The sequence below is a fragment of the Pholis gunnellus genome, assembly GCF_910591455.1.
Source record: "Pholis gunnellus genome assembly, chromosome: 10".
Taxonomy (NCBI): Eukaryota; Metazoa; Chordata; class Actinopteri; order Perciformes; family Pholidae; genus Pholis; species Pholis gunnellus.
Genome location: NC_136537.1, coordinates 14,115,879 through 14,142,761, shown reverse-complemented (window position 1 = coordinate 14,142,761; position 26,883 = coordinate 14,115,879). Strand labels below are relative to the sequence as shown.

Below are 26,883 nucleotides of genomic sequence, written 5' to 3'. Positions count from 1 at the left end.
TTGCATTGTGGGTAATGTATGTGCCAGATTTTCACAAGGAAGAAGAATGTTTGGAGTAGTATTGCTGTGTAATATCTCTGGTTCTGCTGCACACATCTTGATCCTCCTTTTTAACCGTCCATCGTGAGTCCGACAGTGTTACAGCAGAGCAATGACAAGCATCTCCTTCATACTAATAATGCTACATATTATTTATGAATTGCACAAAGGAGAAGTTACTTAATATAAACATTCCAATGACATATAACTGAAATTATGAAACCGTTAGTTTTGTATATTGGGAAAATATGAAATCTTTGCGTGCTTTGTGACTTTTACAGTGCACGTTCAGCTACGACGCCTCTCTTTCACGATTCAACAAACCATTTCACAGTCAATGTTATAAACGTAATAATTTGTCCATCCATAACATTTTTTGTACATTTCTTTTATTTAAAAAAAAAGATTTTTACAGTTCTACAAACAAGATTTTATACTCAAAGTTCAAAGAATGATATATAAAAATACATCTAAAAACACAAAGTCATAAATGTTGTCTATGAAGCAGCTCTTGATATGTGTTACTGCTGTTGAAGAGCTTTATCGTTGCGTATTTGTCTATGCAAAGCATTTTTTTCTCCTTTTTTCTTTATTTGATACAAAAATACAATTTTAGATGTGAAGGTGTTCACTACAATGTGTTTGTTCTCTAATCCAGAAGATGCATAATGTCTGTCTGTCCATCTCAATCTGACATGCCGGTCAGCGGGACATCATTCGCACAAACTCTGAAAAGACAAAACAATGGAGTGAGATGATGAAGAATGATGAGGATGAATGTAGTTGCCTCCATTCACATTCAGATCCCAATATGCAAATAGAATTTATTTTACCCTCAAAGTCCACCAGACCGTCTCCGTTGAGGTCGATATCTCGGAGGATCTCGTTGATCTCTCTGTTGGTCACTTGTTCTCCCATCAGCTTCTTCATGGCCTCACGGAGCTCAGTTAGACTGATCTGACCGTCACCATTAGAGTCGAACTGGACACAGTGAGAGAGACACTAACAATCACATCGAAATGTAATCACATTTTGTTTTAATAGTATCAAACCGAAAACACCTGGGACATTTTAGGAAATGCATAGTTGCATTGCCGTCCCCCCACAGTCTCATTCTTTATACCCGAAAGGCTTCAAAGTAGGATTTGATCAAATCCTTCACATTGTGCCCCCTCGACCCCCTCGAGTAGCTGAAAAAATGTACATAAGTGGTTTGCCAACCAGTGACAACATTGCAGGCTCCAGTACAAACAACCATTCATGTAAATTACATTATCAAGAACAAAAAATGGCATTTGTTTTCATCAGTTTCTGTTGTACAAACTAAAGTTGAAAGGTAAACTTTTCTTCCCTTTTAAAAGTCTGAACATGTTACATTTTGTTCTGCTGTCTGAATAACTCTCACTTAACTGGAATCTTGATAGATTTGCTGGCATTTGATAACTTTAGTTTCTTTAAACAAGCACAAAACATGTGTGACTCAATGTTTTGGGAAAGTCATTTCTGTCCCAACTGTTATAATATAATTATTTTGAGCAATTAGTGATGTTATTGGTTAGACCTGTGTTTGATGAGTTGAAATGTCTGCAGCGACAAATAACGGCTTTAATTAACAATTTATCTCCTGACCTCTTTGAATGCATCTCGTAGTTCTTTGACTCCGATCATGTCAGCTGTCTCTGCCAGCATCTTGGGTCCCATCAGCTCCACAAAGTCCTCAAAGTCAACTTTACCTCCACCTGAAACAAACAGGTTACATGAAAAATGGCCCTACTTTCTAATCTAATCAACTCTCATTAAAATACAACAGTAAAAAGCAAGATAAACTATTGTTAATCAATTGCAAAGCCCCAGCTACTCTGTCAAGCTGTCAGTTACCATGGAGCCCACACTGTCACTGCACTCCCTGGATTCATATTTTAGAACTTTTAGAGAAACACTTCTCCCGTGGAGGAGGCAGAGTTTGAAGATTCAAGGGAAGACATGCACATCCATATCCCTGGAAGTGGTTGCTGAGGTAATCAAAAAGCAACTGTGCGACAAGGCGCCAGAGGTGGATGAGAATCCCCCTGTGACGTGGCTGTGGACATTGTTCGACTGTCTTGGGACTCTTCCGTGTCGCGTGGAGGTCTGGGACAGTGCCTGTGACGTGGCAGACTGGGATGGAGCACTGCAGAGGCACTGGGGTGGTTTGCAGTAGAGTGTGAAGCAGTATGGATGAGAGTCAGTACCTCCAGATCTCCGGGTCGGGAGTGAGTCACTGCTCCAAGCAAGGGAGTTCAAGGCCAGTCTGTGTTCGAGGAGCGGGACTTAGTGGGGGATTGATTGGATTAACAGTAAATGCAAGATATTGCATTCTATTTTAATCATTATAAGAAAAATTACCCATGTAGTTTAAACAACGTTCAAGACGTTTCTGCTGCAAACTAGTTATTCTCTTCTGCTCCGTTTTGCTCTTGCTGTGATCGGTTTTATTCTGTTCTTTTTCAAAAAGATGTTATTTCTTTTTTTATGCATTTGACAGTCACTGTAGTGAAAGACAGGAGTGAGAGAGAGAAGGTTAGCTAAAACATGGAACAAGGGTTGTTCCGTTTTACTCCACTCTACTCTGTTCTCCCAGATGTTTCAGGCTGCAGGTTCCACTCACAGATCTGCTGGCTCAGCTCGATGAGCTCCATCTCTGTCGGCATGTATCCCATGGTCCTCATACACTCCCCCAGGTCTTTGTGACTGATGTAGCCTTTTTTGTTCTTGTCAAACTCCACAAATGCCTCGCGGAGCTCTGATTTTAAAGAAACAAACATGTTGTTATTAGTCAGTCAGCTGTCACATTAACATGCTGTAGAGCAAAAACACACAGAGGACATCACCTCACCGTCAAGCTCCTCTGGTCTCAGCTCTCTGTCCTATTGAAAGAAAGCAGAGAAGCACATTAGCTTCTCCCTTCATACTGCTCATGATGAGAATATTTAGAGAGCTGGTTTGGCATAGTAGAGATATAAACACGGTCAGATTTTAAGCAACACCATTGTAGAAACACTCAGACAACAACTGAACTGGGAGGAAGGATACACAAAGAGAAGATGAGAGAAATGATTCTTGGAGTTTGGTTTTATGCGGTCAGGATGGTATGAAATGTAATAAACTGTCCACTGCTTCCAATCTGAGCCCATGAATGTATGTATTATAGTCAGGCTTTTATACTGAAACATAATTTGTAAATGTAGGGAAGTGATTCAGTGTTATGTGCTTTAGTTATTCAGTAAGCTGTATTAAATAGACAAAGGCAGTGCAGTGCATCTCCAAATGAAAGCAGAGTCTAAATATATGGATTAAATTGTACACTGCATTAAGATATACATATATAAATATATATATATATATATATTTATGACAATTCATATACCATTAATCACAAGGGGTGACCACATTATTTGTGGGAGGTTGCCAGGCAACAAATATCTGGAGATTATGAGATTTGGGAGGTTTAGTTGGTACTTTGGTCAGTTAATTGTTCAGACATAAGGCATAAGTACACATATGTATCCATATACTGTCTTGTACATTGCACTCAAGCTTACACGCCAGCCCGGCTGTACAAAAAGCAAACAATGGAAAACGTGGTTCAGTATAGAGGATGTTGGGCTAGGAGCTTTAGAGAGAAAACAATATGGGACAAATCCTCTGGCATCATATTTTTATTTCTTTGGTTGCCCTCAAGCCTCACACAACAAACTAAATGTGCAATGTGAGTAGCCATCCTCCTTGGGAAACACTGACAAAGAGTTTCATATTGGTACAAACAGAAAAGATTGTCATGCTCAAGTTGTTGCTTTCCTATTTTAAAAACTTCGGCTTTTCTTGCAAAACAATTGCACATAAAATGTATTAAAACTGACTTCCAATTTCAGCAAATTTACGCCTGCAGGGGAAAATGTTTGACCAATGAAATCCTTTTTTTCCCCAAGTGATGTCATACATCCAGGAATAGCTCCAGGTAACCTGCTGCCAAAATGAGGAAATGTCATATCGATTTGGTTTCTCAACACCCAATATTGTACGAGAAACACGGTGACGACTACCTCAACAACCAAATAAAGGACAATATATGGATTGAGATGGTAATGTAGCTGATATGCACTCGCTAATGTTATCTGTTGGAACGGGATAGCCACAACAGCTAACGTTAGCATTAGCATCAAATTTGGGGTCAGTTTAGTTTATGTATTGTGTAGTTAGCCCAGAAATGCTCTGGGGCCTTAACTGTGGGTCCGTAGTTGACGCCCCATTTCTCTCAGACAGGTACTCAGGTACTTGCCAAAGTTTGCTGTAATCGGTTGGTTTGTGCTAATTCAATTCAACATGTATTCATGTAGGAAACTGCACCGTGCCCATGCCTCATTTCAAAATAAATGGTAACGGTATAGATGGAAACTAGATGTTGACACAGAGCCCCTCGACAAGAGACGACAAGAGCCACTTTATGATCCCTTTCATTTCAGTTTACGTTGCGCTTCAGTGGTGCATACTTAACAAATTAGAACAAGCTATTTGCAGACCATGGAGCATTCAGGGGCCTTTTCTGGAGCAGTCGCCCCCTTTTGCCTGGTTGGAAAATTCAGCCTGGACCTCACCATCATTCTGTGCCTCGTCACATATTTTAGAGGAAGCTCTTAAGCCGGTCAATATATTTCCATGGAATTGAATGAACGATTGACCCCTCTGAGTGCGTGCGGTGCAGATTTGATCGTCTGACCCAGACCAGTGATGGGATGACACACACACACACACACAGCTGGTGTGGTGGAGAGCAGGGGTGTTCAGCCACGATGGAGGGATTGAAAATGAATCGACACGAGTGGAAACAGTTGCACCGGGGGTTGTGTGAGGACCACAGTGTGCACACATTTTGTGTTCTGCTACATACGAGTTTCTTTGAAAAGCCCTGTTTAAGGAAGATGCAGGCCGGGCCCACGATGTTGTGCAGCATGTTGCAGTTCTTGACCAGCGTACAGAAGGGATCGTTGAACGCGTTTTCCTCCACGTCGTCCTGATCCTCGTCTTCCTCGTGGCCCACTGCCCTCAGCCTATCCCTGAGGGGCCCATCCATTACCCCCTTTAGAGGCAGACCAGGCTGTTATTCCACCACTCAGTCACACACTGTCTGCATGACCGACTTCTTCACACATAAAACAAAATCATACATTTCAAGGAACAAGGTTAAGACCCACTGTTTTCTAGTCACGCTTAGTTAGCCTGGATTACATAAGCTTATTATTTCAGGGCAATCCACACTCATCTGTTATTATCTTTTCTGTGAAAAACCGTCTTGATCTCAACATTCTCCTGATGTATCAATGCTGCTGACACTCACTGAGCCAACTGTTGGGTCTAATTACTCACATCTTGTGTCAGCACATAACTCTGCTACAGTGTGTACTTAATACAAATTATGAATAATGTAGTGAGTATTAATGTTACTACCATCAAGGGAAACATTTTGTATTGGGCAGTTTCAAACAACCAGTGCTGCAATCCTCCTTTTTACAAAGTGCTTTACAATTATTACAACTATTATCCAGGGATTAAATAATTAAAGCAAGTTGTGAAGAAAGTTTCAGAAGCTAGTAAGTGTTTTTTTCCCAAATAACAAGAATTAACTTCCTCGCTCAAAGTTGCTGAGATGTTTTATAATCAATCACATAACTTTTATGAATTTACACAGATACGAAATAGCATCAATTAGCAAGTGCATGAGACAAAGTGCTCTTACCTTTTTCATTTTGTCTTTTGGTTTGGTGCAGTTGCCCATTGCCCAACCCTCCCTGGTCAACAGCCAACCAAACTTTCCCTCTCTCTCTCTCTCTCTCTCTCTCTCTCTCTCTCTCTCTCTCTCTCTCTCTCTCTCTCTTCTTTAAGATCCTATTTGACTGTTTTCTCTTCTCTTTCTCTGCTCTCGTCTCTTTGGACTTCTCAGAGCTCCATCTCCGGTTCAACCTCTGACTTTGGTAGAAACTTGTGTTCCAGGCTGGTTGTCACATCAGATACTACGGAGATAAAATAATAAACAGCTCTAATCCATACATGAGCGGTGCTGAAGGACTCCACCCATATGATCCAAAGTCAAAACGATGTCAACAAACAAAACAACGCGACCAAACCGAGCCCCCGACTGGAAGCAGCTCACTCATGTGTCTCTTCGCAGCAGCAGCATCGCTGTCTCGTTCTCTTCACACTGACCACTGCTTTTAATCCCCCTCTCGCTCTATTTCCTTTTTCAGTTCTCCCTCCTCCCTCTCGCACGCCTCACATGTTGCACCAGCATTCAAATGACTTCATCTACAGTACGAGGAGTTTTAGAGGGAATTAAGAGGAAGTAAACAGAGGGAGATTAATCCATTCCAGTTGAGATTAAAGAGTAAGATGAGGTGATGAAAACCAAAAAAGAGATCGGGAGACGGCGACGAGATGGAAAATAAATTGGTCCGAACCGAAACGGAATCTTCTTAAATTATTGAAATAAAGTACTTGCCGCAGCTTTAGCCTTCTAGTGAAAATTGTTTTGTTTGAGGAAACTCTCCTATTTTCACATGATGACCTTATTTTATCGTGCTTTTATTGAATCGATTTGATCTTTTTCTTTGGAGTCATGGTTTGGAAACCTCTCTTTAAAGAACAGAAACTCTCCGTATCTAATTGTGAAATGGTCTAGCAGGCTGATTGGTGAGTCACAGCTTAACCTATAGAGTCCCTGTACACCAGACAGTTGCAATGGATAACTGGCTCCATTTTAAAGGACGACTCCGACCCTTTGCACAGTGAAGTTCAGCTTCTTCCTTCTAGGCGGAGGTATATGGTCCCACGGTGCAGAACAAAGCTTTGTTCCAGCAGCCATCACTCAGGTGAACAAACCATAGCATAGCGCACAGATGCTATAGAAACAACGTTTGTGTACTTGTTTATTTTATTTATTGATTGACTGATTTTTAGCCTTGTGTACTTGTTTATTTTATTTATTGATTGACTGATTTTTAGCCTTGTGTACTTGTATCATGTTTGTCTTGTAGTCTGTGTTGTTTGTAATGTCTGTCGAGATGGATGCCTCGCTCTCTATTGCAAACCAAGTCTACCTACGGGTACCAATAAAAGTAACCCGAACCTGAACCTGAACCTAAAAATGAACACACTGTTAGGGATAGATTTCTGAAATAGAATTATAAAAGTTTACATATCCTATTCAATATCAAAACCAGGATTTCCTGTTTATTTGCTGCAACCAAAATGATTAGATGTTTGCCTTTTTCTGTCCTAAACATGAGACTGGACATGAAATCTGAAAAAATTCTTTTTTTTAAATTATTTAAATTAATTGGAAGCTCAACCTTCCAATCAGAGATTCAAATTGTGTGTTTGTAAAAACAAATCCTAGCTCCATAATTCCTGAAAAGATAAGTTCCCCTCTGAGCTGTGACTCAAATGTTTTCCATGAAGAATTTTTCTCAGCTCGAATCATGCTAAACCTTTAAACTGATGAAAAACTACATGTGAGCTGTGACGGCTTACGAGAGCCACAGTGTCTGTTTCACCGTGCAGGACGTCACGACTCAAAGTCGGAGGTGCTTTGAGCTCTCTAAAAATGATGACAGCATTAAAATCACAAGTTGAGCTTATGAGTGCAATGCTAAGTGGTCAGCTGAGCTCGTACAAAGCATCTGGCAACAAATCTCTCCAAAAGGAGATTTGGCATGGTGCTTACTACATCCATATGGAGAGCACAGCTTTGTGTGTGTGTGTTTAGACAGATTAGAAATCTGGTTTTGAATATTCTTTCTCCAAAATTATAACTCAATCTTGAACTAAATAGTTGTACAAATGTGCAGAGTAGGTATAGCAAAGGTAAGACAAGTAGGCTTAGTCAGTTAGTCGACTAAAAGTCTTTTTTATGCTTTCTTCATGCTGAATGACTTATTTCCAATTTATGAACACCTCTCTGGAAAACACTATTTAAAGTGTTGATTCTGTGTGATTCTCTTTGTGGAGAAACCTAGCCTAGTTCTTGGTGAAACATTTTTTAAGTTTTTCATGAATTCAGTGTTTTTGTTAACGACCAATTATACAATGAACGCATCTATCCCTCTCTGTAAATGCACATGGGAAACATTTGTATTGCTGCAAATAGAAGCCCTGCACACTCACACAGGTGTTTTTTTTCACTTATCTTGACTTATTGGAGTTTGTTAAAACATAAAAGATGTCACTCAAGCACAGTCACTCAGTCCCGAGAAGAGCTCTGACCAGACGGGTGTAGCTTGTAGTTTGATATTCTGTTGCAGCACCAGCAGCCACCGCTAGAGGTCGCTTTAGGGCAGTGAGTTCTAACGGCTGCGTTTTATCTGACAGCTGCTGCAGTGAAGACTTGAGACTGTATTAATACGAGCTCTATTTTTAGCAGAATCTCTTGGCGGATTGAGCCATCACTGAATGATGCGCAGCTTAAGAGTAATGCCCACTGTAAATGAAAACTTTACCCAGAAAAGGTCCTAAAGTAGAAACCGTTTGGACTTAAAAACTCTAATTGTGGCATGAAGGCAGATATGAGTATCTGATCCTCGTAATAATATGATCCCCTCATGTAAGAGATCAAAATGATATTTGCTCCCATCCTGCTACAATATGTTTTGCTGCCAGTGACACTGATGAGCCACTAAGATGGGGTTTTTTTCTGACAATAAAGCAGATCCACAAAGGCTTGCCATAACTGTCTTTTAGATTTAGATTTTCATGGACATAGTTTTTGATTTTGAAACTGCATAAAAAAAGTCACATGTGCACTTGTGAACAGCATCTGCATGAGCATGCGTATTTATTTATTGTGTGTGAAACCGAAATGATGTGTTATGTAATGGAGGTCGCCACATCTGAATTTCAAATGTGACATCTGAAGTGTAAAGTAACACATGAGCTCAGACCAAAGCCAGTGAAAACCTACACTCCTGTTTACTGAAGTCAAATGAGTGTTTTCACCTGAGGTTCTTTGTGTGGGAGACGTTTCAAGTTACCGTCTTTGTGCAACAAGTAACTCATTTACATCCATGTTCCTTTTTAAAAAAAAATCAGGATATACTTCCTGCATATTGCTACTCATGTGTGTATCTCATTACCACATCTTTGCCACCTCAAAGTCTACAATCTTTTAACTTATAGTCAGTAAATTTAAGCCTAACTACAGTAAAATACATCAATCAATCAATCACATCATCACAGAATACACCACCTATTAACCCCACAACATTTCTGTTAGTATGAATACAATTGGCTAAATTCAAACTCTAAACAACAAAATACCACTTCATCAACCAAATTAACTTTCAGTGAGTTCCTTCATGATTTAATAAAACCGACACCAACCGCTGCATGAATAACTCAAGACACAACCAATACCATTAGACGGATTAATTACCAGGAAGATCCTCCCATATTGATGATTCCAGTAAATCATGCCACTGAGATGCTGTTGATCCCTGTGTGTGTGTGTGTGTGTGTGTGTGTGTGTGTGTGTGTGTGCGCGCTTGCTTGCACACACATTTATGGTCCTGGGTTTTGATTACTTTTCCATTGCTTATCTCCAGGTATCAGCTTTGGATGTTTGTCACAGCTGTGGGTTAATCGTAGCACCACACACACATGTGACACTAACGATGCATTGTGTATGTGTGCTGTGTGTGTGTGTGTGTCTGTGTGCGACAGCCAGAGCGAGTAATGTGTCCTTTCTTTTGGATTGCGCAGACTCTCCTGCCTTTGTCACGAGCTTGTGTGAGCAGGTAGACATATCATGTACTGATCTGGTGTCAGATGTGCATCAGCTGGTGTCTAGTAACGAGAGCTGTAATCAGAGAACGACTAGAAGAGAACGAATAGACGGAGGAAGGAAGGAGGAGTAAAAGTAGAAACCAGTGATGTAAAACTAATCCATTAAAGTCCTGCATTAAACTCTTACATGTATAAGTACGGAGGGATTATCAGCAACACTGTTGGTGTTATTAGATTATCAGTACTGATGCATGAATGTGTGAGAAGCATTTTCAAAGTTGTAGTGAGTTTTACATTTATATCATAGTGAAATATGTAATCAATAAAAATGGATCATATTTTACATGTTGATCAAATGCTTGGATTTGGAATATTAATCTTAAAAGTAATATAGCAGTCAAATAAATGGAGAGGAGTAGAAGTACAAAGTAGCATAAAATACAGGTACCTCAAAAAGTACAGTACTTGAGGAAATGTACCGCAACAATAAATTAAAACTTTGATTGATATGTAATGGGGTTTAAATGAACCATTATCTGGAAATCAACTAGGTATGAACTCAAATAACTGCAGTGAACCCTAATTGTTTATTATTTTTATAGGGGTATAAAGACAATTATTATAACCTATAATGTGCCAAATTACGTTGATTTGTTGATCATTTATTTTTTTATATTTGAGTTAACTTGCCTCGTTGAACTCATAGAGCAGACAGGAAAGCACAAACGGAAGCATACTGATAATAAATATCATATAAATATTAATTATTATTATTAGTCAATCATCATGAGCAAAAACAATAAATCTTAAAGTGTGAAAGGAAAATGTTGATTACAAATAACCAGAAACAAAATGTACCTTTAAACACAACGATAGTCGGATTGTTGTGATTTGAGTAATTGAGCTTTAAGAAGATGAGGAGTTTGCACGAGCTGCTTCAAGCTCCGTCTGTTTGATTTCAGTCCTGTATTTGGGGGCCGAGGCTCTCGCTGTCTATGACCTGCTACCTATTACACACAAGTTCCTCCTATAGTGCACCGTACAGAGAAACCAAGAAAAGATGAATCTTCTCTCCGGACTTTGCCAACATGCTCCTCTCTCCCACTCACTCAGCCGGTCTCTCTAATTTTGTCTCACTTTCATCACCGCTGACATCACTTCTTTTTTTTTTATTATAATGATTTCCTGTTTCTAACCTCATCATCGCCCCCTGCAGAGTTTGCTGACGTGATCAGGAGGACTCTGTCTTTTTAATGTGAGAAAGAAAACCCAGAGTGACTCACGAGCTGAGGTCAGAGACCGGAAGCTACCCACGGCTTCCTCACGCCATGATCCTACATGTCTGACAGCAGGGGGGGGGGGGGGGGGGGGGGGGGGACAGATGCTGTAATGGCATATAGAGGTAGCATGCCGTGTCATGTGTCACTGCTTACCATGTGAGTGATGGGATGTGATGTGATACTGGGTGTTCATCAGAACTATGGCCGTATCTGTTACGGATTACTCTTTCGCGATGTTTCCCTCAGTAAAGGAGTTTAAATCCTCTCCATCACACGCTATCTCCATCCTTAGCTCTAGCCCTCGTGCTTTGCTGCTCCCGTCGTTTCCAGAAGGCTTTACATTTGAATTGGAGGTTGAACGTTTTAACCAAGCCGGCGGCGAGACATTCAATCAGCCGGAGAACTCGATGCAGCACGTTAAAAACACACGCAGAGTGGCAAAAGTGTCTCCTACCTGTCCAAACACAGAGTCCACGATGGGCAGTAGGTCGACAGGCTCCCCCTCCTCCTCTTTCTCCCTCTCTCCCCTCTGTGGCCTCTCCATCATCTCGTCCAGCTCCTCCTCCGGCGTCTCGCTGTCCTCAGCTGCCGCCGCCGCCGCCATCATCCGGGGGAACTGATTGGATTTCCGGTGGCGAGGAGGCTGAGGTGTCGCAGTTTGAGCGTCTCCATCACCTCTTCCCTGCCCGTTGTTTCGCTTCTTCTGCTTTTCCAGCTTCTTCTTGATGGCGGCCTGCACCTGAGGGGTGGCAGAGGGTTGAGGAACTGAGTTCAGAACATGAAATCTGCGTTCAAGCTTTCACACACCACGGTTACATCAAGACGGATGCTCACACCTTGTTTTTTTGACGCATTTAGTAGTTTACAAAGATGCAAAATATGGTAGAGAGTAGAGACAAACTGTGTTTGTCCTATTGTCTGATGTTGTGGAGCACTTTAACATCTGCTCTGGAAAGCTAAGATACATTAATGTAATCTACTTTATTTACCTATTAACATGCAAATAATGACACCACACAGTGTTATTTGAATCATGTTTGACCAACATACATACACATATATACAAATACATTACAGAAATACAACATTGTTTTAACGTTTGCATAGTATTTATCTAATATTTCATCGGGTATGAGAGATAGTTTGTTTTATACAGCAATTAACAAAGATATTTAAGTTACCACATCTTGGAATTGAGTTTTGTGGAACTCGATCATAAATTTGTGCAAAATTATTATTTACTTTTTTTAATTGCAGATAAAAAAGCATTAGAAGATGTGTTTGTAAAGAGAGGGCAGCTTGACAGAAAATATTACACACACAAATAACACACATACATACTGTACACATATATATATATATATATATATATATATATATATATATATACATATGTATGTATACAGACACCTGTATTCACGCACCTGTTTTGCACTCTTCTCCGATGGCGCACTCATCGCTCCTGAACTGCCTCCTCCAGCGGACGGCTCTCGAATGATCATGAACATCTCGGTGTCACTGGCTCACGTTCACTCTCCCTTCGCTCGTCCTCCCCCTCCCTCACCCTCTCTCTTGCCTCTTCCCTGCTCTCCTCTCTCCGGCAGTGGCTTTTGTTTATTTCTATTTTTATTTGATCAAATTCGTCACAAAGTCAACTCTAAAAGATTGAAAAATTCGGCAAAAAATTCGGCTCTGTTGATGAGGTATTGTCTTTGTTTTCCGGGTAAAAAATAAAATGGAGAGAATGAGTGAAGGGATTCCAGGAAAAAAAATAACTCAAATGTTCATCTAGTTCCTCCTCTCCGTCTGAGTATTACAGCGCGCTCCTGTCCATATGTTGCTCTCGATGCGTTCAGGTGACGAGGTTTTTATCTTCAGCTGCTGTCTTTGCATTGAGTTCCTGCACCTCTGCCCGCGCTCGCTATCTCTTGGTCCTTTTTAGATGAAACTCTATACCTCCTGAAATTTACCTCTCTCATGTTATCTACCTGTAACACATAAACCTCTCTCTCTCTCCTCCTCCTCCTCCTCCTCCTCCTCCTCCTCCTCCCATTCATCACAGGTAAACGCTCCTCTTGTTGCCTGGGTGCTTTGTCACAGCTCCCCATCCTGTCATCCATGTGTTTATAAATATTTATACATTCTTCATAAAATCAAGCTCTCAATCAAAATCTTGTGTATTTTTCTGTCATGAATTTCTTTCACTCATATCTTTCTGTCTGTATTTTTATTTTTTTCTCCTCCCATCCTCGTCTCTTTTCCTCCTACAGTAATCCTCGTTGCTGTACATGCTTTCTCTCTTCCCCATCTCTCTCAGTCTATCCGCCCTCAATCCCCTCAGTCATATTTGGAGCCTTTGTAACACAAATTGGATTCTTTTGGAGGTGCCAAGGTCAGCTCTTCATTAAGTGAGAGAGAGAGAGAGGGAAGGATACAAGCTTTGTGATAATGTTTTTGTTTACTCTACAACACATCGCCTCAATGTAGTCCTGCATGTATAATCTCATCCAGCAAGCATGGCTGAGCACACACTCACATGCGCACACACACAGGTGAACATGTCACCGCTGACCTCTATTTTTAGACATGAATGTGCACACAAGCATGTGAGCATATCCTTCTGGTTTTCGGCTCTCTCAAACAGCCGTCTAGCTTCGTCGCTTTTGTCCAAAGCAGCTGATTCCACTAAAAGCTTATTTTTTGTATAAATAAAACCCATCAATGTGTTTTCCCTCCTTCAAATAAAAAACAGGGACGTTGGCAGGTGTTAGTGTCTCACTTTGCTCTCCAGTCGCCCTTAATCTCCCTCCATCTTTGCATCTCCTGTTAACCCGCAATAAACATTTCAGACTGAAACAGACCCTGATAGTGTATGTTCTCCAGACTGAGGGATAATGTATAGCTGGAACTCTCTCCAGTTTCTAATGAGGTTTCCATTTATCACTTTAACCCCGTCATTCAGTCTCTCTGTCTTCCTTCAGCCCCTCTCGCCGTCCCTCTCCTCATTGTTTATTGATGGAGGGAGGGAGCAAATTCTTGAGCGGGAGGCGAAAAAACAGATCCATAACAGAGAAAGCTACTTTACATGACGCTGAGGGTTAAAAATAGGGGTTGTATTTTGGGAACAGATCAGTCATGTGAGAGAGGAGAGGTGAAGGATGGATGAACGAGATGAAAAGAGAGATGAGGGATGGAATAAAACGCTGAATTTTCAAGGAGAACGTGTAAAAAAAAAAAGAAAAACTTTCATCTCAGACTTCTCTTTCACTTTGACCCCTCACTGACACCAATCAAAGACGGGGATGAATGCCACAGGGAGTGGCAGAAGAGCAGTAATGTAGAAGCGACTGCTTGTGTTACTGCTTGTTGATCGGCCTGCAATAATATCTAATTACAGATTAGGACAGGTGAAGTCTTCAGACCAGCAGTCTATGGTTAATATATAGGCAGATGACGCACAGAGATTACGCTGACATGGATAACAGATACGTTTGATTTGGGTCAGACCAATTCTCATTATTTATTTGTTCGTATAGTAACAGATTACTGTTCAATTGGCACGATCTCATTAACCTTGACATTGAACTTTGAAGAAAAAGACACTTTGTGCGTATCGGTGACCGGTAAACACAGCACTCGAACACAGGCGACAGGTAATCAAATGATTACCTTGAGGATATCTATGGCCGTAACATGCAATATCATCAATCAGGTTCTTGTTTAAACTCCTTATGCCTGTAGTGCGTTGTTTAAAAAGGTATGAAACCTCACCAGCATGTTGCCGCTGTTGTTCTTTGATTGATAAGTGTTCACTGGACCATCGGCCCACCTGGCTGTTGGTGCCTCGTTCCAGATGTTTTGGAGATTCAGCATCCCTTCTCTCTCTCTCTCTCTCTCTCTCTCTCTCTCTCTCTCTCTCTCTCTCTGGTTTTCTTGTCTATTCTGTAAGAAATGTCTGATGTCAAAGTTAAGAAATGGTATGGTCCACATTAGGGGTGTCTGGTACTTATATTGAAAGATTCTTTCAGACATAAATATGGGGAATATATTGTAATATTTAATTGCGATTACAGGTAAGAAAAATATATAAATGTGTTGACACCCCGACCAGGTTTTGTAACCTCTCTTGGGGATATATATATATATATATATATATATAGTACTAATTAACAACCCCCCCAATCTCCCCCTGTAATTCAAACTGTCTTTTTACACTGTTGTATTGGTACTTTTGCTTCAGTAAAACATCTGAATGCTACTGCTCGGGTGGTTCTGTTTGGAAACACCTGGAAGTTCATATATGTTTACAATCCACCTGTAATATCGTCATCCACATTTTCCATCTTTTACTTTTGTAATGATGGTTTTTCCTTTCTCAGAATTGTAAAGCCCTTTAATACACATTTGCAGTTTGTGATATTGGACTATATCACTACAGATGTTGAGATGACCTCTTCCCTAAAAGCTTTGAGTGGGCTGCACTTCAGGAGGTTGACTTCTAAGGTTCATTCAAAGTTGCATTATAAAGACGCTGTGGAGCAGATTGATGCTGCATGCAGTTTGTTTGAGGCGCCCTCTGGTGGAATTAAATGGACAACAAAACAACCTCAGTCGGGGATTTAATCATGTTATTAAAATCGAATTCCAAATGTCTAGACAGTGTTTTCTCCAGTCAAAACTTTCAAAAGACACAAAGTATTTTAAAATGAGTTGTATTGTGGTGGCACATTTAGAGGTAAGTGTCCCTCGTAACGTAAAGGCAAATAGATTTCATTATTACGTCTGTTAAATCTACTGTACACGTCATTTCCTAGGAAACATGTCATAAGAATTACAAGATTGGCTACATAACAGCGATAAAATAGTAAAAAGTATGACATTTTAGACATTATTTTAAAACACACAGTAAGATATTGCAACACAATTTGTTAATAAAATGTAAAAATATTTTTTTTGCAGAGATCAGATGAAGCTGCTCTGTTGAGTTTTCTTTAAAAATAAAAAAAAAGTTACGTTTACATCCAGTGTTCTTCACCAACATGCATTGTGTTTACCCTTTAGCTCTAACAAATGTGTTGAATGCATCATCAAAAAACATTTGCAACGCCGATTGTTTTTTTTTATCCTGCATTGTTTATGTTTCCGAGCTAGCAGTCACGTGATCATTTATAGCGCTACTAGAGAAAACCCACACAATGGTACATTTCAGTCTTTGGCTACATCAACAAGCGATATGCCGTAACTCGTTTCTAGTGAATTCACAACCAATACAAAGTCTTATAGCATCAGGCTATTCTTTGTTTGTCGTATTGTCAACAAGACCAAAAGCAACAACGTGTTAATCTGTCTCTCAGCCACAAACCCATTCATGTCAACTTAACCTGTACATCTTCTACAACTTATTGCTCCCTCATCAATCGACACTCAATACCCGTGAAAACAGGATTCTAGTTTTTAAGTGGTTCAAGTTTTTAAGCTTTTTGCAAATGTATTAAATAACGCATTGACATAAGACCTTTTGCTATGACAATTTAAATTTAAATCATTTGTTTACAATTTCTCAGACTTTGACTACACATACAGTACTTGATAATATTATCAATTCATTGTTGGTTTTGGTCTTTTCATGGGATTTGTTGACAATGAGATGTCATTTAATGGGTAATTTGTCTTGTATTTTTGTAGTTTTCATCTTAACTTAAGTCTTAAAAATGATAGCGTACTGGTCTAGACCTGCTGGCTGAGTTACCTGTAGGACCGGGTATCGGTATCTTTTTAACGTATCGACCCGAAACAACCCAGTACCAAGTGGTATCAAAACTTCTCCAGTTAAACAAAACCTGCATTCAATCCTTTTTGTACCCAGATCTAGAAGAAGAAATACTATTTGTATAGTTTTACTCGCAGCCAATCACCGCAAGCGTTCTTCGATTTAATGTGGCGTGTGATTGGCCCACCATCCCCACCAGCAGCTACAACTCATGCAGTCTGAGGGGCGGTGAAGTCGAGCGTGGTGTATTTGACTGAGTTGTCAGTTCGGTCTGCTGAGATGTCACCAGTCCAGCTACATTACACGCCTGTTGCATCTGATGAAAATAAATGCGTTGGTGGCATTTTAGGCAACTGAATGCCTCCAATCACATGATGGGTATAGAATGAATTGAAAAAAAAAAACCCGGTATGAAATAAAATACACTACTAGTATCACTTTAAGGGTACTAATGGTGGAATTTAAATTAGATTTTTTTTTTTTTAAACAATTCCCAGCCCTCGTTTACCTGCGTGTTCATCATCCCCACATCATTAATACAGCAACGTCCTTATGACAAGGCAGATGTGTTCGTGCTCATGAATGAGTCCATCCAAGTTCAATAGCTGCTAAATCTTCTTCTGCAGTTATATTCTCAATCTGTCCTCTGACAAAGAGGACATCTATCCCCAGTGTGGCGTCACTATGGTGAGTGGCTCCCGGTTTTGTCCGTTGATAATCGGCCAGGGATTAAAGTACGGGTAAACAGGCTCATTGAATTTTGCATTATAGAAGGTGAAGAGGTGGCTCATGTTTCCTGCATCGTAAAACCCCACGTCACCACGACTGTAGTCCAGATAGACCCCCACCCTGCTGGGGGGTTTGGAGGGATATATCAAGCTCTCCTCCGAGTCGGTGCATGCCTCATACTCGCTTGTGCCGTCACCGTTGTCCCTCAGCACCAGGGTCCAGAAACCGTCATCCGGGCAGAGGCTGATCTCATCCTTCCTGTTGACGGAGGCTGTGGCCACGCCCAGACCCCACGCTGTCTTGGACTCCACTTCCACCTCCCAGTAGTGTCTCCCAGAGGAGAAGGCCTCAGAGCCCAGGACGATGTTGTAGAGAGTAAAGCGCTCTGGGTTGTTGGGCAGGTTGGGCTGGATTTTTCCCACGTGGACGCTGGTGCGACACGGGGAGACACTCAGGCACGGGTAGGCTGTGTCTGGGTCCAGGGTCACCGCTTTGACAGCTAAGAGGGCAACAAAAACAAAAAAAAAAAGAGTTAGAGATGGACCAATGCAACAACAACAACAACAAACATGTGTCAACAGAGAATGACCCAAGAAAGACTCTTTGGCTGTGACCTTCAACAAGATACCGAGTGCCTTCCTGCTCAATTAGTGTAAGACGAGCTAGATAAGAGCATCAGCTACACGGATACAAATGAAATATAAATGACACTGCGTTAAGATGTAACTCTATAGATCCGATAAATCCTTTACTGCAGTCTAGTGTTACGCAATCAATGTATGACATGTCATTGGCACATGACCCAAAATACGTTTTCATTGACAGACAGAACATAGAAAGCAGATGCAGTCAACACTTCTCTAGACAGAGCAGGTTGATACAAGAAAATGAAAAGCACAAAAATGTCTTGTTATAGCCAACTATTTCTATTTTTTTCTTTTTTTTTTTTAAAGGAGCACATGTCAAAGTCAATGTACTAGTTATGGGGAGGACTACTACTCAGCCTTTGTAAATAGTTGTATAACGTTTTCTGTGGCCCTGAAGGAGCTTTAAAGTCTGAAAAGGACCCAAGAGACTCCCAAGTGGGATCTATAGACTGCAAATGTTTGACAGACACATTGTTGCAGTAGGAGCCAGGTTGTTGAGAGTTTGACTAATATAAGTCAGCCTCTGCTGCATTATATTCTCTTGTGTATGTGTGTGTTTGTATATCTATATATATACACACCTGGCTGAAAGATGGAGCTCATTTTCCTCCAGGTCCTGTACTGCAGAGGTCCCAGAAACTCTCCTGACTGCAGATCCTCATCCACCTCTGAGGGGCGCTCAAACAAGCTCTCAGCCCTGACGGAGAGAAAGAGAGAGAGAGAGATAAAATAGATTAAAGCAAAAGGTTTCTCTACACCAGCTGTGTGCTGCTCATGCGGGAGGTGTGGCCCGGGCGTTATAAAATATCAAGAACATCTAGTTAAAAAAACATTATAGCATTCTTCTTTTGTTTTACTGAGTGAATATTTAAGACATGAGCAGCACATTGTGGCCTTTAAGTCATATCTGCATTCAGGCCACCTCTTCAAGAAGAAATGTAAACAAGACACTGATGAATCCTTTGTCCTTTGAGTTTGAAGTCGTCTTGGACTTTCTGCTTCCAGTAGACGCGACAATGTGTGGCAAAGATGAAGCGCTATGCCACAATCACGCCCCCACATCCTGTTTCAGCAACACGTACTTACAAAATAATGCATCATTTACTTTTGACTTTAGACCTTTGATTTAGGTCACATAGAGATATAAGGGGAGAAGGCCGAGATAAGGATGAGTTGGAGGATTTTGATGATGCTCACCCTCCGATGAAATCTTTGATTCCCTGAAATAGAGCAGATGAAAACAAGCCAATGTTTATGAAATACATGCAGATAATATCTCCGACACTGCACTTCTAGAGTGTAACACTTTTCTCAATGAAACTGATATGGATCTTTTTTCTCCAGAATATCTGGGTAGTATCATCATCTCTTGTACCTTGAGTTGCTCTGGGTTTTCTTCTTCTGTCAGTTTGAGGCGAAGCTGGTCGGCCGTACCTTCCATTTGGCTGATTTGCTCTGTGGTCTCAGTGAGCGCCTCCTCCAGCTGGTTGAGCTTCTCCTCTTTCTGCTTCTGCAGTTTCTCCTTGATGCGCTCTTCCTCCTCCAGTAGGAACTCCCTCAGACGGCCAAACTCTGCAGTGACCATCTCCTCCAGATCTCCTGCTCGATCCTGAAACACAGGGAGGACTCCCATCAGCAACAACATGGGAAAGATGTGTGATGTTTCAACTCTAGGCCAAAGTAATCTCACTTAAACGTGTAAAATAAACAATCCACTACATGTATCCACTACTCTTATTTCATTACACTTGACTGAATCACCTGTGGATAAAAACTGCTGCTTTGTTGCACTTTTGGAAACCAGATGAGAGGAGAAAGGGACTGACATCAAACCTGCAGGGACTTTTTGGTATTTATATTCTGTTCGTTTTTTTGGAAATACATTCAGACAGGTTCATTTGTATATATTTGATATAGCTCGTGGCAGAATGTGAATAAGTACATGCACTCCAGTATTTTACAGAAGTATTTCAATCTCATGAGACTTTCACTAGCCTACATTTCATATGATAATATTGTACTTTTTACTGCACGACGTTTATCGAAACTAAAAGTACTGATTAATAACAGTAAGATTTACATAGAAAACAATGTTATGATTGTTGCCTTGAAAGTTAAAAAAACAAAACAATGTTGCCAAAGCATCAAAGTAAAAAGGTACACAATATTACAACATTATGAACTTATTAAATATGATGGATTGTTACAGGTTAAAACACCAAAACATTATATAAATTACTTAAAATGATCTCCACCTCAACCAACTACAAGAGTAAAACGCTACTCACACATGAATGCATTAACATTAATAACATGATAATATTAAGCCTAATATACAATCCACTGTGGATATTTCTTTTTCATTTTACTTTTGATATTTTGTGCTTAACACAGATATCGTCCTTTTTTTATTCAACACGTTCCACATTTGCATTACCCACAATGCAACTTGACCACTAACGGTTGGGTAAGAGATGCAGGTGTGTTATGTTTGTGGTAGCTAATGTAGCCTCGAGTGGCTAGCCTCAGGCAGAGGTGAGGGGCGGACTGCAGAGGTCTGGTAAGCTCACTTTGAAACTCGAGGACATTTATCAGACTGAGCTCCTTCTGGAGCCACAAAAAGCTTTTTTCACATATGCTGCAGTAATCCCCAAGACCTGTGGAGTTCCCCTTTAAGTTATATAATGAATGTGAGGCTTTTACTTGCAACAGGATTTGTTTGACTCTGTTGTATTGGTGCTTTAATTTAAGTAAAGGATAGAAATACTTCATCAAATCCTAAAACGTGTAGATTGACAGGCAGCCAGGAAAAATAATAAGCCCGCCACACACACACACACACACACACACACACACACACACACACACACACACACACACACACACACACACACACACACACACACACACACACACACACACACACACACAGATTGCCAAACTTCCTCTCAAACTTTGTTGACCCACATCCTGTCACGCCGACAGAGAAACAAAGAAGTGAAAATCTATGAATGTGCACATAACTCGGGCAGACAGCGAGACAGACAGACAGACAGACAGACACAGGAAAATATACATACTGAGACGTCCAGACAGACAGACAGGATAGAGAAAGACAGCTTTAAAGTAGCCTGAAGCACAGATAGGTGTAGTTTTTATTATCTGCTGCAGCAGAAACGCTCCAGCAAAGCAAACATGCGACGCTCACATATCTCTGTGTAACACACATAGGAACGCACAAAGAGACCTCTATTTGAGGAGAGTGCTGCTGTGGTGGAAAAAGCGACCCAGCCTAAACTCAACCAGCTGTTATCTCTTTCTGCGAGGGTGTGTGGCATAGTTATTGTACACTCTGTGTCTGTGTGTGTGTGTGTGTGTGTGTGTGTGTGTGTGTGTGTGTGTGTGTCACCTGTGAAAAAAGAGATTGTGAGATCGACAAACAGGACTTGACGTGCATGGATGTTGATTAACCGCGTGTTTCATTTCAGGAAGGATCTCTGCATTTGCAAAACATGAGAACCATCACGTTCAAACAAACGCTGACGCTGACTAACAACCTGTTGCATCACCACCAGTCATAATTGGGATGAGTCATCCATCTGTCACGTCCGTCAGACGGGTAAAGGTGAAGGAATGCAGGTGAATGTTGCTTGGCGACCAGAAATTCTGGTTCTATTCCCAGACACGCACACAAACACACACGTACACATATTGCTTCGCTAGGATTATGTCCAGTATATATTTCACAATGCTTCACAAACAAATACACGTGTATCTCGATACCTTGATGAGGAGGATCTTTTCGTTGGTCTGCTTTTGGAAGAGCGTGGCCTCCTCGGTCTGCAGCTCAACCCTCTCTAGAGCGACAGACAGCTTATCCTGCAGCAGAAACAGACAATCACATGCTAAACATCGCTGAGAGGTGGTGCCGCTTAACCAGATTACAGTTCATCAGCCTCTGCTCTGAACAACAACAACAACATCATCTCTGATGGGAATCATGTGATGCCCACCCTTTCCTCAAGTGACTGCTCTGACCCACACAAATTCAAACAAAATTGGAAACTTCAGTGTCAGTGAAACATGAGCGGCCTCTCCCGAGCGACTCTTCAAACAAGCTGATGCTGGTCAGCAGCAGTGTTAAAAGTGTAGGGGAGTTACAGGAGTTCACACTATTCTGCTGAATTCCTGTAAAGACACAAAGTACCAAAAGGCTCCCGAGGGCAAACGGGTAGTCTGCTTTCAAAAATGACAGCATCTGCTCTGTGAAAGAAATCAGTTTGCTCTGGCGTGTTTATTTATTGAACTCAATCTTAATAAACTAGATGTAATTAGACATTTATGAATGTTTGGCAAACTTGAGATACATTTCTTCTTGAGAACAAGGAGCGCCCGGCACTCCCTAAAACTTTAGACTTAACATTATGGAGATAAATAATGACATTGATTAATATCAAGTATTGCCATATCTTGGGCCTAAGAAGGACTGAGCCCTATCTAGACTCAGCCAATGAGAAAGTACCTTGTAGTTTTCAAAGGCCTCGATAATGGGGATGACATTGTGGGTCTTGTGGTCCCTAGACATGCCGCACACCAGACAGATGGGCAGCTGGTCGTCCTCACAGTACAGCTTCAACTTCTCCTCATGCTCCTCGCACATATCCATGTCCATACCCAGGCGCGGCCAGTGCCCGATGGACGAGGCCAAGCTGTTCATGCTGGACCCGGGCTCCCGCTCCTCCGGCTCCTCCAGCGCACCTTCGGAGAACCACCCGGTCGTCCCCGCGGCTTCGTCCATGGCCCGGGCTCTGCGCACGCTGTCCACGACGTTGCACAGAAGCGAGTTGGGTCGCAGCTTACCGCCGCTCGACTTTCTACACTTGGGGCAACTCGACAACTCGTCCGCCTTGGCTTCCCAGCACTGGATGATGCACAGCTGGCAGAAGTGGTGTCCGCACTCGAGGATCACCGGATCGTGGAAGAGCTCCAAACACACCGGGCAGGTGAGCTCCGACTGTAGTTCCTCAATCGCGTTGGCGTCCGCCATTCTCGGCGCACATAGTCCTTAAAGAAAGAAACAAACGTCTGATGGCAACACAGGGAAAGAGAAGAGTGCTCTTCTTCCGTTCACACTGAGGGAGGGAGTGGTCTGAAGCGGGCAGCACAGCAAATGTTTTCACGGAAGACACGGAAGGCGTGCAGCAACAGGCTCGATGAGGCCGATGGAGCTGCTGCATAACAGGGAACTCACATGTTACCTAATGTTCTTGGTGTTATCTCATTTTTCTTTACTGGGGAAATATAGTCACTGCTTTCTCATAAATCACCCCTTACAAAGACAACGTGTCTTACTAATGCAGTAGAGAACACTTGAAAGCATTAAGACCAAGTTGGGCTCAAAGACATTAATAAAGGGTAATAAATATCAAGATTATAATGTTAAGGAATCATCCATCAGTGCGTCAAGAGTTCTCCCTTTCTATGAGGCCAACAGCAAAAGTTAGTAAATTGGGTTAATATAGTTTTCTTACAATAATTCAGTTTTGCAGTTGTACATTTTAAGAAGTTGTTGATAAATAAAGTTTGGTCCAAATGCTCACCTGACGCTGAGATTAGAGGTCAAACATCCTTGTTTGTATATTCGGTGTTTCTCAGTGTAGGGCCGAGATCCTTTTTGCGGCACTGGCACCCAGTGGCAGGTGTCGGAACTGTGTCAGTCAGGTGCCACAACTGTGGCAGTCGAGCGGCACTGAGCGGCACTGTTCGGCAGCTGAGCGGCACTGTTCGGCAGCTGCCGAGCTGAGTGGGCGGAGTCACATTTCTAGAGAACACCCATTGTTGTTACGACAGGTCAGCTGCCATAAATCAGTTTTATGATTTTAGTTGAGTCACCGGAGCCACCCGTTCTCTGTATACATCCTGTGAGTAACCATGTTGTACTTTTTTGTTTCTTATTCATTCTATTTAAGTATGATTTTGCTGGTTTTGCAACAAAAGGAAACATAATACACTCCTTCCAAATTATTACTTTTATAGTCATTTACAACAATCGGCTAAAATAATGAAAATAAATCATCCATTTTAATATCATTTAAAAGTATATATGTATAAAAACGTAAAATCTCCAATCCAAAAATACATGTCTGAAAATATCTTCACTCTTCCTCTGCTTATGTGTAGGTGTCAGTAGTAGCCAGAGTGCCGCCAGCAGTCAGAGGGTGTCGGAGGGCAGAGGGGTGTGCCCCCCTGGTCTGTGTGTGTTTTGATAGTCTGTTTTATGGTTTATTTGTTTTTCTTTTCAAGAGCGACGCAAAGTCAGACAGGTAGTTCGGTAGTAAGAATATGTCAAAAAAGGTAATAGAATGACCATATACAAGAAAATGATTGTCAGTAACAATAAAAGCAAATAATAATAAGCAATGTCAACAGTTGTTTCAATTAAGGAGGCTACTGCAGGCTACATTTAGAGACAGACTATTTGTGGTGTGGTTTTTTGATGAGTGTGAAATTAATGAATGTTTGTGTGAATAAAGTAAGGTTTAAGGAAATGTTTGAACTCACAGTACTGCGATACTCTCCTGGTGCAGTTGTTTAAATAGAGGTGCTATGGAAGTGGTGTGTGTTAAATGAAGATGTTATGGATTTGAATGACAACAATGAACAAAATACAGACACAGCAAAGACACAAACAAGTTGCGTGATGAAGGGCAAAGTCATATCGGGACAATGCAATTGATATAAATCAAAACATTTTCAAGGTTAATAATAAATAAATGAAGAACTGTGTTTCTATGGCTAACTGTATGCCTATGCTCAGTTTGCCTTAAGAATCCAGCATTCTCTGTAAAGTGTGAACTTTTCATCTTTTAGAGAAAAGTAAATCCTGAAAGTAATGTCACAATTTATTCTCTTTCTGTTAATTTCAAGTGGAGCAGATAAAAAAACCAGCAGCATTGCTGGACCCGACAGACCAACAGGTAATTATTGTGCAAGTCTGATATAGCATGTCTGAACACATCATTACACAGTTAAACAAAAGGGTTTATCATTTTCCACCCGAATTGGATGGTGAATTCCAAATTGGGGTTCCACTACATTATTCACACTCCTGAAATCCTGCTTATGATCCCCCGCCACCATTACAAAAAAGTTTGGTTATTGTCTCCTATAACACCGACCCGATCCAACGTTTGTTTGGTTTGACACAACATACATGGTGCTCAAGGACCTCCAGTCTGGTACACAAGCAATATGTGCACATCACTTTTAGACGTTTGGAAAAAGTATTACTGTGCTGATGTAGCATTACGATGTATCACTTCTTTCTTGTTGAAATTAAATGTGCTATTTAGTTATTGTTTCATATTTTATAGTCAAAGTGACTTCAAAAATGAAATATACTTCAAATTAATGGTGTTTTTTATAATGCTCCTTTTCTTCAAATGCAGAACAATGGCAAATTAAAACGACTGGAACACACTTTGTTGGCAGCCAAGTGGTGCCAGACCAAGGTGTTCAAGGGAACAGTCACTTTGCCAGAAGTGACAAATATGGACAAAGAAAACCAGCTGAAAGCGCTAGACGACCGTGCAAATATGGATGAAGACGAAGACTCACCACAAAGTGTCTTCGTCTTTGAATTCCAGTATCAGAGCGATTACGACATGTTTTGTGAGGAGTTCATGGACAAGGGCTACAAGGTGGATGGCGCATTTAAGGAGTGCGATTAGTTTTCAACAGTGAAGAAGGGACAACTCTCAACTCAACTTGCACTCTGTGTAAGAGTGCAAGTTGACTCAACTTGACTCAACTCTCAACTCAACTTGCACTCTGTGTAAGAGTGCAAGTTGAGTGCAAGCTGGACAGAGTCTAGAAATCAGAAGTGCAGTTCTGATTTCTAGACTCTGTGTCCAGCTTGCAATTGAAAATGAATGTCATCAATGTTTTTGACAAATTGAATGTGATTATGTATTTTTTGACTTATTAAAGTCACATTAACTCAACTTGCACTCTGTGTTCTTGGCTGGTTAAATTCTTCATTTTATGGTCTTGCCATTTATGTTTTTTTCTGATGCATTAATGTCCACATTGTGTATTTGTAGGCTATCACTATTCCCTTATATTTTTGCAAACTTTTAGTATTTATGTCTGCATATATAGGCTAACACACTCACTTTGTTCAAGTTGCTATCGCTATTTGCTACTTGTGTACACTTGCTGCATTTGTTACAATAACTCTCATGTAGCCCAAAGGTTAGTTTTAATAAAGGCTCATTTATTGTGCTTCAGAGTGAAGCTGCAGAGTACAGACTAAGTTCAACAGGTAAGTTGCCAGGTGTTTAGTTTAGGTTCCCAAACACACCCCACAGCCTCTGAGTCAGACACACAAAACAAAGAAGAAGAAGGGAAACTAGCTGACAGAGTAAACCAGGAAGTGAACGTACGAGCAAAGCTATTATAATTTGTATCTTTGCTGCTTTTGGGTGAACAGGGGAGTGTCTTTTATTTTTAATTTTTTTCATAAGCCTATTTTTTTATAGTCGTCTCTTGAAAGATTATATAAAAAACAGGTTCATCTAAAAGATGGCTTTCATGCGTGCCAGGACTC

The 26,883-nt window shown here is 41.0% G+C and overlaps 2 protein-coding genes and 1 long non-coding RNA gene across 4 annotated transcripts; 1 reads left to right on the top strand and 2 right to left on the bottom strand.

Moving 5' to 3' along the window:
* Positions 1-659: 659 nt before the first annotated feature.
* Positions 660-12,637, bottom strand: cabp2b (calcium binding protein 2b; the record flags this gene model as incomplete). Of its 2 annotated transcripts, XM_079168086.1 has the most annotated exons (7): positions 660-767; positions 873-1,020; positions 1,669-1,778; positions 2,687-2,821; positions 2,915-2,945; positions 11,584-11,868; positions 12,554-12,637. In XM_079168086.1, the coding sequence occupies 7 exons, from the start codon at positions 12,635-12,637 to the stop codon at positions 742-744; spliced, it is 819 nt and encodes a 272-aa protein (XP_079024212.1). In that variant the 3' UTR covers positions 660-741. The 2 variants fall into 2 exon arrangements, with proteins under 2 accessions (XP_079024212.1, XP_079024213.1); XM_079168087.1 differs by lacking the exons at positions 11,584-11,868; positions 12,554-12,637 and adding an exon at positions 5,813-5,851.
* Positions 12,638-15,713: 3,076 nt separating this feature from the next.
* Positions 15,714-23,402, bottom strand: LOC306702284 (zinc-binding protein A33-like). Its single transcript, XM_079167864.1, has 6 exons — positions 22,798-23,402; positions 22,059-22,154; positions 19,651-19,884; positions 19,473-19,495; positions 18,857-18,972; positions 15,714-18,127 (listed from the first exon to the last, which is right to left on the bottom strand). Exons 1-6 carry the CDS (start codon positions 23,320-23,322, stop codon positions 17,562-17,564), a joined length of 1,560 nt encoding a protein of 519 aa, XP_079023990.1. The 5' UTR covers positions 23,323-23,402; the 3' UTR covers positions 15,714-17,561.
* Positions 23,403-24,175: 773 nt separating this feature from the next.
* Positions 24,176-26,096, top strand: LOC306701679. The gene is made up of 3 exons (XR_013767242.1): positions 24,176-24,196; positions 25,203-25,252; positions 25,724-26,096. It is a non-coding gene; the product is annotated as an uncharacterized lncRNA (long non-coding RNA).
* The last annotated feature ends 787 nt before the right edge of the window (positions 26,097-26,883 follow it).

Coding starts and splice junctions, on each gene's coding strand:
- LOC306702284 (XM_079167864.1), bottom strand. CDS start 23,322: ATGGCGGACGCCAACGCGATTGAGGAACTACAGTCGGAGCTCACCTGC. Junction 22,155..22,797: donor AGGCCTTTGAAAACTACAAG/GTACTTTCTCAT, acceptor TTTCTGCTGCAG/GATAAGCTGTCTGTCGCTCT. Junction 19,496..19,650: donor AAAACCCAGAGCAACTCAAG/GTACAAGAGATG, acceptor GCTCTATTTCAG/GGAATCAAAGATTTCATCGG.